The sequence below is a fragment of the Muntiacus reevesi genome, chromosome 9 (assembly GCF_963930625.1).
Source record: "Muntiacus reevesi chromosome 9, mMunRee1.1, whole genome shotgun sequence".
Lineage (NCBI taxonomy): Eukaryota > Metazoa > Chordata > Mammalia > Artiodactyla > Cervidae > Muntiacus > Muntiacus reevesi.
Genome location: NC_089257.1, coordinates 47,511,596 through 47,524,471, shown reverse-complemented (window position 1 = coordinate 47,524,471; position 12,876 = coordinate 47,511,596). Strand labels below are relative to the sequence as shown.

Below are 12,876 nucleotides of genomic sequence, written 5' to 3'. Positions count from 1 at the left end.
TATTATAAACAGTGCTGTGATGAACATTGGTGTGCACGTGTCTCTTTCAGATCTGGTTTCCTCAGTGTGTATGACCAGAAGTGGTATTGCTGGGTCATATGGCATGGCTGGGTCTTAATTGCAGCACACGGGATCTCTGATCTTAATTGCAGCATGCAGTATCATTAGTTGGCGGCATGCAGGGTCTTTGGTTGCAGCATGTGAACTCTAAGATGCAGCATGTGGGGTCATTCCCTAACCAGGTCCTCCTGCATTGGGAGTGTAGAGTCTTAGCCATTGAATCACCATGGAAGTCCCCATTAAAAGCTCTTGAAATTATTTTTTTGCCATTTTTGGATTCATGTAACATTTGTTTCAAAATGACTGATGCATTCTAGTCATCAGTTTTCTCATGGCCTTTTTCACCTCCTTGTTCCTCAGACTGTAGATCAGAGGGTTCAACATGGGGATCACCACTGTGTAGAAGACAGATACCACTTTAATATGGTCAGGTGAGTAGCTTGACTTTGGTATGACATAAACAAATGTGACTGTCCCATAAAACAAAGTGACTGCTGTGAGGTGGGAAGTGCAAGTAGAGAAGGCCTTGGACCTTCCCTCTGTAGAGTGCATCTTCAGGATTGAGTGGAGGATGTATAGATATGAAACAATTATGGTAAACAGTGTGATTACAATGATTGACCCAGCTGAGATGGAAGGAGATATTTCAGCAACATAAACATGGGAACAAGAGAGCTTCACTAGTGGTGGTAGGTCACAGAAGAAATGGTTGATTTTATTTGGTCCACAGAAAGTCAGGCTCAGTAAACATCCAATAAATGATGAAGCATTCACACATCCTCCCAGGTAGGAAGCAATCAGTAAGATGATGCAGACCCTAGGAGACATGTGTGTAGAGTATAGAAGTGGGGAACAGATGGCCACATAGCGATCATAGGCCATGGCAGCCAACAGGAAGCACTCAGCTGTTCCAAAGATAACATCAGAGCCAAGCTGAGCTATACAGCCAGCAACTGGGATGGTAGTTCTTACTTCTAGGAAGTTCACAATCATAATAGGTGTGACTGATGAGGAGTAACCAATGTCCACAAAGGCCAAATGGCTGAGGAATAGATACATCGGGGTGTGAAGCTGAGGGCTTCTCTGAATTAATGTGATTATGCTGAGATTGCCCAATATGGTAGCAACATAGATTCCTAGAAAAACCACAAAGAAGACGAAGCAAAGTGTAGGATGCTCTGTTAACCCCAAAAGAATGAATTCTGTCACCATTGTGTGGTTTCCAATCTCCATCTTACTTGGAATGATGCCTTTTGAAATGAAAACCAGCAGATATTAAATTAAATGGAATGATCTCATAATTTATGTAATTACTTTGCCAGCCAACCTATCAAAAAAATCCGAACATTGATCTCAATTTAGTCTAATGCTTATACTCTACAAAATATTCCCAAATGTATTTACATTATGCATGATTTGAGAATATTGATGTACATTATCTTAAGTCCAAAGATACTCACAAAAGACCAATGGCTCAGATCGGAACACAGTGAGTACTCACATTTGGATCATTTGATCAAAGCAATGATGTTTGGAAATTTGATGAGAACCAGAGGTGAAACACAATCACTTTGCTAGTATTTAGCAATATCCATATTTTTATTATAACTATATTATAATATAGCTAATATAATGTAATATTGTTTAAACAATATCTGTTTCTTGGTCACATTGGCCACTCTCTGCCCACTCACAGGTGAGACTGTGAACAGTACATGCCAATACATGATGAAAGGAAATGCCCTGTTTCTCTTCTGAATCAAATTAAATTACCAGTGGATCATCTCTCTTTCTCTTCCATTAAGAGATGTACTAAGTGATGTATTAGCATAATACATTTTGAAGGAGGTCACCATTAACTTCATTACCTCACCATGGTTTGGTCTCAGGTCAAACAACAGGGAGGGAACACAGCCCCACCCATTAACAGAAAAGTGGATTAAAGATTTACTGAGCATGGCCCCGCCCATCAGAACAAGAACCAGTCTCCCCCACAGTCAGTCTCTCCCATCAGGAAGCTTCCATAAAGCTCCTATCCTTATCCCTCAGAAGGCAGACAGGATGAAAACCACAATCAAAGAAAGTTAATCAAACTGATTACATGGACCACAGTCTTGTCTAATTCAATGAAACTATGAACCACCTAAGATGGACGGGTCATGATGGAGAGTTCTGACAAAACGTGGGCCACTGGAGATGGGAATGTCAAACCACTTCAGTATTCTTGCCTTGAGAACCCCATGAACAGTATGAAAAGGCGAAAAGATAGGACACTGAAAGATGAACTCCCCAGGTTAGTAGGTGCCCAATATGCTACTGGAGATCAGTGGAGAAATAACTCCAGAAAGAATGAAGGGATGGAGCCAAAGCAAAAACAACTCCCAGATGTGGATGTGACTGGTGATGGAAGTAAAGTCCGATGCTGTGAAGAAGAATATTGCATAGGACGTGGAATGTTAGGTCCACGAACCAAGGCAAATTAGAAGTGGTCAAACAGGAGATGGCAAGAGTGAATGTCAACATTTTAGGAATCAGTGAACTAAAATGGACTGGAATGGGTGAATTTAACTCAAATGACCATTATATCTACTACTGTGGGCAGGAATCCCTTAGAAGAAATGGAGTAGCCATCATGGTCAACAAAAGAGTCCAAAATGCAGTACTTTGATGCAGTCTCAAAAATGACAGAATGATCTCTGTTCGTTTCCAAGGCAAGCTATTCAATATCTTGGTAATCCAAACCTATGACCCAACCAGTAATGCTGAAGAAGCTGAAGTTGAATGGTTCTAAGAAGATCTACAAGACCTTTTAGAACTAACACCCAAAAAGATGTCCTTTTCATTATAGGGGACTGGAATGCAAAAGTAGGAAGTCAAGAAACACCTGGAGAAACAGGAAAATTTGGCCTTGGAGTATGGAATGAAGCAGGGCAAATGCTAATAGAGTTTTGCCAAGAGAACACACTAGTCATAGCAAGCACCCTCTTCCAACAACAAAAGAGAAGACTCTACACATGGACATCACCAGATGGTCAACACCAAAATCAGATTGATTATATTCTTTGCAGCCAAAGATGGAGAAGATCTATATAGTCAGCAAAAACAAGACTGGGAGCTGACTGTGGCTCAGATCATGAACTCCTTATTGCCAAATTCAGACTTAAATTGAAGAAAGTCAGGAAAGCCAGTAGACCATTCAGGTATGACCTAAATAAAATCCCTTATGATTATACAGTGGAAGTGAGAAATATTTTTAAGGGACTAGATCTAATAGACAGACAGCCTGATGAACTATGGACAGAGGTTTGTAACATTGTACAGGAGACAGGGATCAAGACCATCGCCATGGAAAAGAAATGCAAAAAATGAAAATAGCTGTCTGAGGAGGGCTTACAAATACCTATGAAAAGAAGAGAAGCGAAACGCAAAGGAGAAAAGGAAAGATATTCCCATTTGAATGCAGAGTTCCAAAGGATAGCAAGGAGAGATAAGAAAGCCTTCCTCAGCGATCAATGCAAAGAAATTGAGGAAAACAACAGAATGGGAAATTTTCTCAAGAAAATTAGAGATACCAAGGGAACATTTCATGCAAAGATGGACTCGATAAAGGACACAAATGGTATGGACCTAACAGAAGCAGAAGATATTAAGAAGAGGTGGCAAGCAGAGACAGAAGAACTGTACAAAAAAGATCTTCATGACCCAGATAATCATGATGGTGTGATCACTCACCTAGAGCCAGACATCCTGGAATGTGAAGTCAAGTGGGCCTTAGAAAACATCACTACAAACAAAGCCAGTGGAGGTGATGGAATTCCAGTTGAGTTATTTAAAATCCTGAAAGATGATGCTGTGAAAGTGTTGCACTCAATATGCCAGCATATTTGGAAAACTCAGAAGTGGCCACAGGACTGGAAAAGGTCAGTTTTCATTCCAATCCCAAAGAAAGGCAATGCCAAAGAATGCTCAAACTACCACACAATTGCACTCATCTCACATGCTAGTAATGATCCAAATTCTCCAATGCTTCAATAATACATGAACTGTGAACTTCCAGATGTTCAAGCTGGTTTTAGAAAAGGCAGAGGAACCAGAGATCAAATTGCTAACATCTGCTGGATCATAGAAAAAGAAAGAGAGTTCCAGAAAAACATCTATTTCTGCTTTATCGACTATGCCAAAGCCTTTGACTGTGTGGATCACAATAACCATGGAAAATTCTGAAATAGATGGGCATACTAGCCCACCTGACCTGCCTCTTGAGAAACCTGTGTGCAGGTCAGGAAGCAACAGTTAGAACCAGACATAGACCAACAGACTGGCTCCAAATAGGAAAAGGAGTATGTCAAGGCTGTATCTTGTCATCTGTATCTGTCTGTATATTTAACTTATATGCAGAGTACATTATGAGAAATGCTGGGCAGAAGAAGCACAAGCTGGAATCAAGATTGCCGGGAGAAATATCAATAACCTCAGATATGCAGATGACACCACCCTTATGGCAGAAAGTGAAGAGGAACTAAAAAACCTCTTGATGAAAGTGAAAGAGGAGAGTGAGTAAGTTGGCTTAAAGCTCAACACTCAGAAAACTAAGATCATGGCATCTGGTACCATCACTTCACGGCAAATAGATGGGGAAATAGTGTCCGACTTTATTTTCTTGGGCTCCAAAATCACTGCAGATGGTGATTGCAGCAATGAAATTAAAAGACACTTACTTCTTGGAAGGAAAGTTATGACCCACCTAGATAGCATATTAAAAAGCAGAGACATTACTTTGCCAACAAAGGTCCATCTAGTCAAGGTTATGGTTTTTCCAGTGGTCATGTATGGATGTGAGAGTTGGACTGTGAAGAAAGCTGAGTGCCGAAGAATTGATGCTTTTGAACTGTGGTATTGGAGAAGACTCTTGAGAGTCCCTTGGACTGCAAGGAGATCCAGCCAGTCTATCCTAAAGGAGATAAGTCCTGGGTGTTCATTGGAAGGACTGATGCTGAAGCTGAAACTCCAATACTTTGGCCACCTGATGAGAAGAGTTGACTCATTGGAAAAGACCCTGATGCTGGGAAGGACTGGGGGCAGGAGGAGAAGGGGATGACAGAGGACGAGATGGCTGGATGGCATCACCAACTGTCTGGACACGAGTTTGAGTCAACTCTGGGAGTTTGTGATGGACAGGGAGGCCTGGCGTGCTGTGATTCGTGGGGTCACAAAGAGTCAGACGCGACTGAGCGACTGAACTGAACGGAACTGAAGTGCTATGCAGAGAGAATTAAAATATGGTGATTTGATAATGAATTTGTGGCTGATTTCAAATTGGTCAAGGGACTTCCCAGGTGGTCCAGTGGTTGAGAATCCACCTTCCAATTCAGGGGACTCCAGTTCCATCTCTGGTTGGGGACTAAGATCCTATATGTTGCAGGGCAACTAAGCTCAAACCCCACAACTACTGAGCCCGCACACCTCAATTAAAGAGCCCCGTGCCACAGCAAAGAGCCCACACACTGCAACAAAAGATCACACACCACAACTGAGACCTGGTTTGGTCAAAAGTAAATAAATAATAAAAATAAAATAAATTGATCAGGAGAAACCTCTGTGTAGAGGGAAAATTTAAAGTAAAGCATAAATGACACAAGTGAAGATGAAGTTTGAACATTCTAAGTGCAATGGGAACAATAAAAAGTTTTATACAGGAAGTCATACTCTAATTTACTTAATAATAAGATAATTACAGCAAATCTATGGGGCTAAACTAGAGGAGTAAGAGAATTAGCAGAAAACTTTGCTAGAATGTTTGATCAATAGTAGTACAAGTGCAGTATAATGCTGGCTTGGGTGGCAGTAATAAGGAATGAGAACAGTGGGCAGATTAGGGAAATATTTGATGTGTTAAAGAGTAATTTGTTGTTGGGTCAAGAGAAATGTGAAGACAATGCCAATATAAGAATTTTTTTTTTTTTTTTTTTATAAGAATTTTTTAAAAAGAGAAGAAGCTCAATTAAGCTGCAGCTACCTATAGTTTTAAGGTTGTTCCAGCATCCCAGTAAGAAGCAAGCCAGATCACTTGAAAAAGCAAATACAATGAAAAAGAAAAACAATGAAAAAAATCAGCAAGTACTATTAAATATCAAATAGTACTTCAGAAGCAATGCTATCAAATACCAAAACCTGCTACTTGGGAGACAAGAAATGTCATCAATTTTGAAAGGAACAGAGTTGATCATGTGTAGACTCCTGAATTGCCAATTGGAACATTTGCTACTTAAAAAAAAGAAAAAAAAACCTCAACATTGAAATCTTTCATTAATACATAGATAAATAACTATCAGTACTTTATTTTTACCTAATTCTTAGTCAGCTATGAAAACCTCATACTCTATGAAGCAATGATTAAAATCAATGCATTTGATCAAATATTTATATAAATTAACTTCATAATAATAATGTAAGAATGCTATATCTTTCAGAGAAGGCAATGGCACCCCACTACAGTACTCTTGCCTGGAAAATCCCATGTATGGAGGAACCTGGTAGGCTGCAGTCCATGGGCTCGCTAAGAGTCGGACACGACTGAACGACTTCACTTTCACTTTTCACTTTCATGCATTGGAGAAGGAAATGGCAACCCACTCCAGTGTTCTTGCCTGGAGAATCCCAGGGACGGGGGAACCTGGTGGGCTGCCGTCTATGGGGTTGCACAGAGTTGGACATGACTGAAGCGACTTAGCAGCAGCAGCTATATCTCTGGGCTTCCCTTATGGCTCAATGGGTAAAGAATCCACCTGTAATGTAGGAGACACAGGAGACTCAGGTTTGATCCCTGGGTCTGGAAGATCCCCTAGAGTAGGCAAAAGCAACCCACCCCAGTATTATTGCCTGGACAGAGGAGTCTGGCAGGTTACAGTCTAACAGGTCACAAAGAGTCGGACATGAATGAGTGACTAAGAACACAATCTCAACCTCTGGTTTCATTAATTAGTCTCAGGATTGTGTCAGGGGCTCAAAAGACACAAATCTAGAATAAATCTTATATTTGTGTAAGAAAATATATACACGAAAGACTCAGATGAATTCAAAGTATGATATGAATGCTGGTATGATATAGAAAGCATGACATACAGGGCTACAATGAAAAGAGAAGATTTCACAGCCAAAAGATCTAGGGATAAAATCCAGGTCTGCCACTTACTAACTAGGTGACCTTGTAAAAGTTACAAAATCTTTCTAAGATGCAATTTCCTTATTTTAAAACTTGAGATAATAATAATACTTACTTCACATGGTACCGTGTTAAACGGTATATGTTAACACACCTAGCAATGGATGACAATGAATGAATAATCCATAAATGAGAATCACATCAAGTAAGCAAATATAAGCTTCCACTACAAGTGCAAAAGGACATTTATAAATCAACAACAATGAATGAATGTTACCTGCTTGTCTAGTATTATGATGGAGACAGACTCCTGGGATCACTTGTGTATAGCAGGGCTTATTTTTGCAGGATTTAGGACCATTAGAGTACAAGAAAGATCATAAATGCCTCAGCATCAGACATACACAGGTTTGTTAACATCCTATTGAAAATCCAATGGGAGAAAATCTAATGAGATTGAGAAAATTAGATGTGTTTTCATGTTCCTACGTGATTATGCTTGCTAAGATATTTATTAAGGTCTCAAGGGCTTCATTTATTATCTTCATTATTTACATACATATTATAACTACAAAGATCTAATTAGGTTTGAAACTTGATTTGGACCAATATAATTAACATAGGATATGCTGTGATCATCTGTGACATTTCTGAGAAGCAATCATGACAAGGTACCTAGAACTATTTTCTTGAACTCTGTCCTGTGGTTCCTATTTAGGTACACATGGGAAACTGCAGGGAGAGTCAGATGCTTTTCTCTGTGTCAAAATGACCCACAATTTAATTCAGACTTGGCATTTCCCACTTATCATAGTGTTTCCTCAAATCCTGAATTCTTAAGATAGACATCAAATTATCAAAGATATTTATTCCCCATAGTAAAAGGGAAGCAGACTCATAAAGAAGAAACTAGTGATTACCAGTGGAGAGAGGGAAGCAGAGAGGGGCAATACAAGGGTCAAGGAGTAAAGGTAAAAACTATTAGGTATAAAATAAGTTATAAGGATATATTGTATAACACAGGGAATATAGCCAATATTTTATAACTGTAAATGGAATATAACCTTTAAAAATGTGAATTACTATATTATGCCCCTGTATATGATATTGTGCAGAAACTATACTTCAATTTTAAAAAAATACTTCTTTCTTTCCCTGCCCATATTTATGTCCATCCCAATCTTCCTTTTCTAGATAAGCCAAGAATCTCTTCCTTGTTTCTGACTTCCATGTGGCCTATTGTTAGTTATTATTTGTACTGCTTTGAAATTACTTTTCTTTACTACAGAAAAATTTTAGACAATTCCATGTGAGTGTGTATCAATTGCCTTCATTCTTTGTAATGATTCACAATATTCCAGAGTATCTAATGAGTATTTTTTTTAACAATGCACCTGTTAGTGCTTCACTGAAAATGAAAGTGAAAATCTTAGTCACTCAGTCGTGTCTGACCCCATGGACTGTGGCCCATCAGGCTCCTCTGTCCATGGGACTCTCTAGGCAAGAGTAATGAAGTGGGTTGCCATTCCCTTCTCCAGGGCATCTTCCCGACCCAAGGATTGAAACCAAGACTCCAACACTGCAGGCAGATTCTTTACCATCTGAGCCACCACTACCAGTAGTTCTCTTGGATGTACTCAATTCAGCTCAGTTCAGTCACGTCGGACTCTTTGCAATCCCATGGACTGAAGCATGCCAGGTTTCCCTGTCTATCAGAAACTCCTAAGAGCTTACTCAAATTCACGTCCATTGAGTCAGTGATGCCATCCAACCATCTCAACCTCTGTCATCCCCTTCTCCCACCTTCAATCTTTCCAAGCATCAGGGTCTTTTCCATTGAGTCAGTTCTTTGCATCAGGTGGCCAAAGTATTGGAGTTTCAGCTTCAGCATCAGTCTTTGCAATGAATATTCAGGGCTTTAGGATTGACTGGTTGGATCTCCTTGCAGTCCAAGGGTCTCTCAGTTCAAACCACAGTTTGAACACCAACACCACAGTTCAAAAGCATCAATTCTTCGGTGCTCAGCTTTCTTTATAGTCCAACTCTTACATCCATATATGACTACTGGAAAAACCATAGGTTTGACTAAATGGACCTCTGTTGGCAAAGTAATATCTCTGCTTTTTAATATGCTATCTAGGTTGGTCATAGCTTTTCTTCCAAGGTATAAGTGTCTTTTAATTTCATGGCTGCAGTCACCATCTGCAGTGATTTTGGAGCCTCCCCCCAAAAATAAAGTCTCTCACTGTTTGCATTGTTTCCTCATCTATTTGCCATGAAGTGATGGGACCAGATGCCATGATCTTAGTTTTCTGAATGTTAAGTTTTAAGCCAAGTTATTCACTCTCCTCTTTCACTTTCATCAGGAGGCTTTTTAGTTCTTCTTTGCTTCCTGCCAACTGAATATCTGAGGTTATTGATATTTCTCCCAGCAATCTTGATTCCATCTGTGCTTCTTCCAGCCCAGCATTTCTCATGATGTACTCTGCATATAAGTTAAATAAACAGGTGACAATATACAGCCTTGACATACTTCTTTCCCGATTCGGAACCAGTCTGGTGTTCCATGTCCTATTCTAACTGTTGCTTCCTGACCTGCATACAGATTTCTCAGGATGCAGGTCAGGTGGTCTGGTATTCCCATCTCTTTCAGAATTTTCCAGTTTGTTGTGATCTACACAGAAAAAAGGCTTTGGTGTAGTCAATAAAGTAGAAGTAGATGTTTGATCTCTGGTTCCTCTGCCTTTTCTAACTCCAGTTTGAACATCTGGAAGTTCACAGTTCACGTATTGATGAAGCCTGGCTTGGAGAATTTTGAGCATTACTTTGCTAGCATGTGAGATGAGTGCAATTATGTGGTAGTTTGAACATTCTTTGGCATCAGCTTTCTTTGGGATTCGAATGAAAACTGACATTTTCCAGTCATGTGGCCACTGCTGAGTTTTCCAAATTAGCTGGCATATTGAGTGCAGCACTTTCATAGCATCGTCTTTTAGGATTTGAAATAACTCAACTGGAATTCCATCACCTCCACTAGCTTTGTTCTTAGTGATGCTTCCTAAGGCCCACTTGACCTCACATTCCAGGATGTCTGGCTCTAGGTGAGTGATCACACCATCGTGATTATCTGGGTCATGAAGATCTCTTTTGTACATTTCTTCTGTGTATTCTTGCCACCTCTTCTTAATATCTTCTGCTTCTGTTAGGTCCATTCCATTTCTGTCCTTTATTGTGCCTGTCTTTGCATGAAATGTTCCCTTGGTATCTCTAATTTTCTTAAAGAGTCTCTAATCTTTCCCATTCTATTGTTTTCCTCTGTTTTGCACTGATCACTGAGGAAGGCTTTCTTATCTCTCCTTTCTTTTCTTTGGAACTCTGCATTCAGATGGGTATATCTTTCCTTTTCTCCTTTGCCTTTCACTTCCCTTGTTTTCATAGCTATTTGTAAGACCTCCTCAGACAAGCATTTTGACTTTTTGCATTTCTTTTTCTTGGGGATGGTCTTGATCACTGCCTCTTGTACCATATCACAAACTTCCATCCATAGTTCTTCAGGCACTCTATCAGATCTAATCCCTTGAATCTATTTGTCACTTCCACTGTATAATCATAAGGGATTTGATTTAGGTCATACCTGAATGGTCCAGTGGATTTCCCTACTTTCTTCAATTTAAATCTCAATTTGGCAGTAAGGAGTTCATGATTTGAGCCACAGTCAGCTCCTGGTCTTGTTTTTGCTGACTGTATAGATCTTCTCCATCTTTGGCTGCAAAGAAAATAATCAATTTGATTTCAATATTGACCATCTGGTGATGTCCATGAGTAGAGTCTTCTCTTGTGCCGGAGGCTCCTGGACACTCACAGGCAAGCCTGGGTCAGTCTCTTGTGGGGTCACTGCTCCCTTCTCCTGGGTCCTAGTGTGCACAAGCTTTTGTTTGTGCCCTCCAAGAGTCTGTTTCCCCAGTCCTGTGTAAGTTCTGATGGCTCTATGGTGGGGTTAATGGCAACCTCCTCCAAGAGGGCTTATGCCATACCCAGGTCTGCTGCACCCAGAGCCCCTGCTCCTGCAGTTGTCCACTGCTGACCAGTACCTCCACAGGAGATACTCAAACGCAGTTCTGACTCGGTCTCTGTGGGGTATATGGGTCCTGGTGCACAAGGTTTGTTTGAGCCCTCTGAGTGTCTCAGGCAGGTATGGGGTTTGTTTCTAAACACAACTTTGCCCCTCCTACCTGGATGTATTCTAAGACGTAGAATTACTTGGTCAAAAGGTTTATACAGTTTAAATTCCAATAGATACTGCCAGATTAAACTTTTAAAAAATTGTATCATTTTAAAATAATGTTTTACATTAATAATCTATTAAACTTTTTAGTTGTTTGATCTACTAAGTTCTAAAAGTCTTGCATTATGATTGTCGATTTTTCAGTGTTTCATATTCTTATCAGATTTTGCTTTAAATATTTAAACACTGTATTATCAGGTATATAAATGTTTAACACTACTCTAACTTCCATGCAAATTGCACCTTTTATTTTTATAAACCCTTTAAAAATATCTGTGTTGGTTTGTTTTTCATCTGCAGTATCTGAGCATATACTTTCCCTCAGTCCTTAATTAACCATTAGTATTATCAAATTTGTCTATGATACAGAATTTATGCATCCTATTTCTGTTCTTTCACATCTCAAATTTTAATGCTTTGTTTACATTGTCTACCAATGTCTGGAATTATTTTGTTGGTATAATTTTGTTTGCTCATTCCATCTTCTTGTGTTTTTGTGTCTCCTTAGTTTCTCTCTCTCTCTTCATCCAGAAATATATGGCTTGTGAGAAATAAAAATGTTGGCGTGTTTCCATGATATGAAAATGTCTTTAGATTCCCTCTTGCTTGAATCATATAGTTTTCAAATATAGAATTTTGTATAGATAAGAATTCCCCACCTCACAACTTAGAGTTGCTTCCTATCTTCTTGCCTCCTACATTGCTGATGAAAAGTCTGATATCAATATTTTGTCCTTCTGGAGACAGACATTGCTACTTTTGGAAACTTTCAGGGTGTTTTCTATTTTTAATCACACAGTTTTGAAGATAGCACTTCTGTGTCACTCCTCATACTTGGTACTGAAGGAGATCTTTCTCAGTGCAGACTCTTGTCTGGTCAGCACTGAAATGTTTTCTTTAGTTACATCATTATGCGTTACTTCTCATCTCTCACTTCTCCATTTTCACTCTGTCTTCTGTGACTCCCAGTAGATAAATGTTGAAGCTTCTTGATCTGTCTTCCACAGCTTTTACCTTTTCTTTTATTCTTCACCTCTTTGACCTTTTGTGCTACATCTTGGGAATATTCTTCAGTATAGTTTTTCATCTCACTAATAGAGTCCTCCCTCCCTATGTCCATTTTGATGTTTAACTCATCTGTTGAGGGTTTTTTTTTTATTTCAACAATAAATTTCTCCAATATCTCAAGTTGATTTTTAGGCATGTAATATATTCTTATTTTCCTCTGAGTATATTAATTATACTTATTCTAAAGTCTTCATTCTAGTTACTTTATTAACTCCTTCCTTTAGGCATTGGATCTTCTGATGATTACATTTAGTGTTTTCTTTCATAGCACTGGGTTTTGTTTTATTTTTTTCTTGATGAT

The 12,876-nt window shown here is 39.2% G+C and overlaps 1 protein-coding gene across 1 annotated transcript; it reads right to left on the bottom strand.

Annotated features, from left to right (window-relative positions):
• Positions 1–354: 354 nt before the first annotated feature.
• On the bottom strand, positions 355–1,293 carry LOC136174904 (olfactory receptor 5P4-like). The gene has a single exon (XM_065945165.1). The coding sequence runs from the start codon at positions 1,291–1,293 to the stop codon at positions 355–357; it is 939 nt and encodes a 312-aa protein (XP_065801237.1).
• Between the last annotated feature and the right edge of the window lie 11,583 nt (positions 1,294–12,876).

Coding starts and splice junctions, on each gene's coding strand:
- LOC136174904 (XM_065945165.1), bottom strand. CDS start 1,293: ATGGAGATTGGAAACCACACAATGGTGACAGAATTCATTCTTTTGGGG.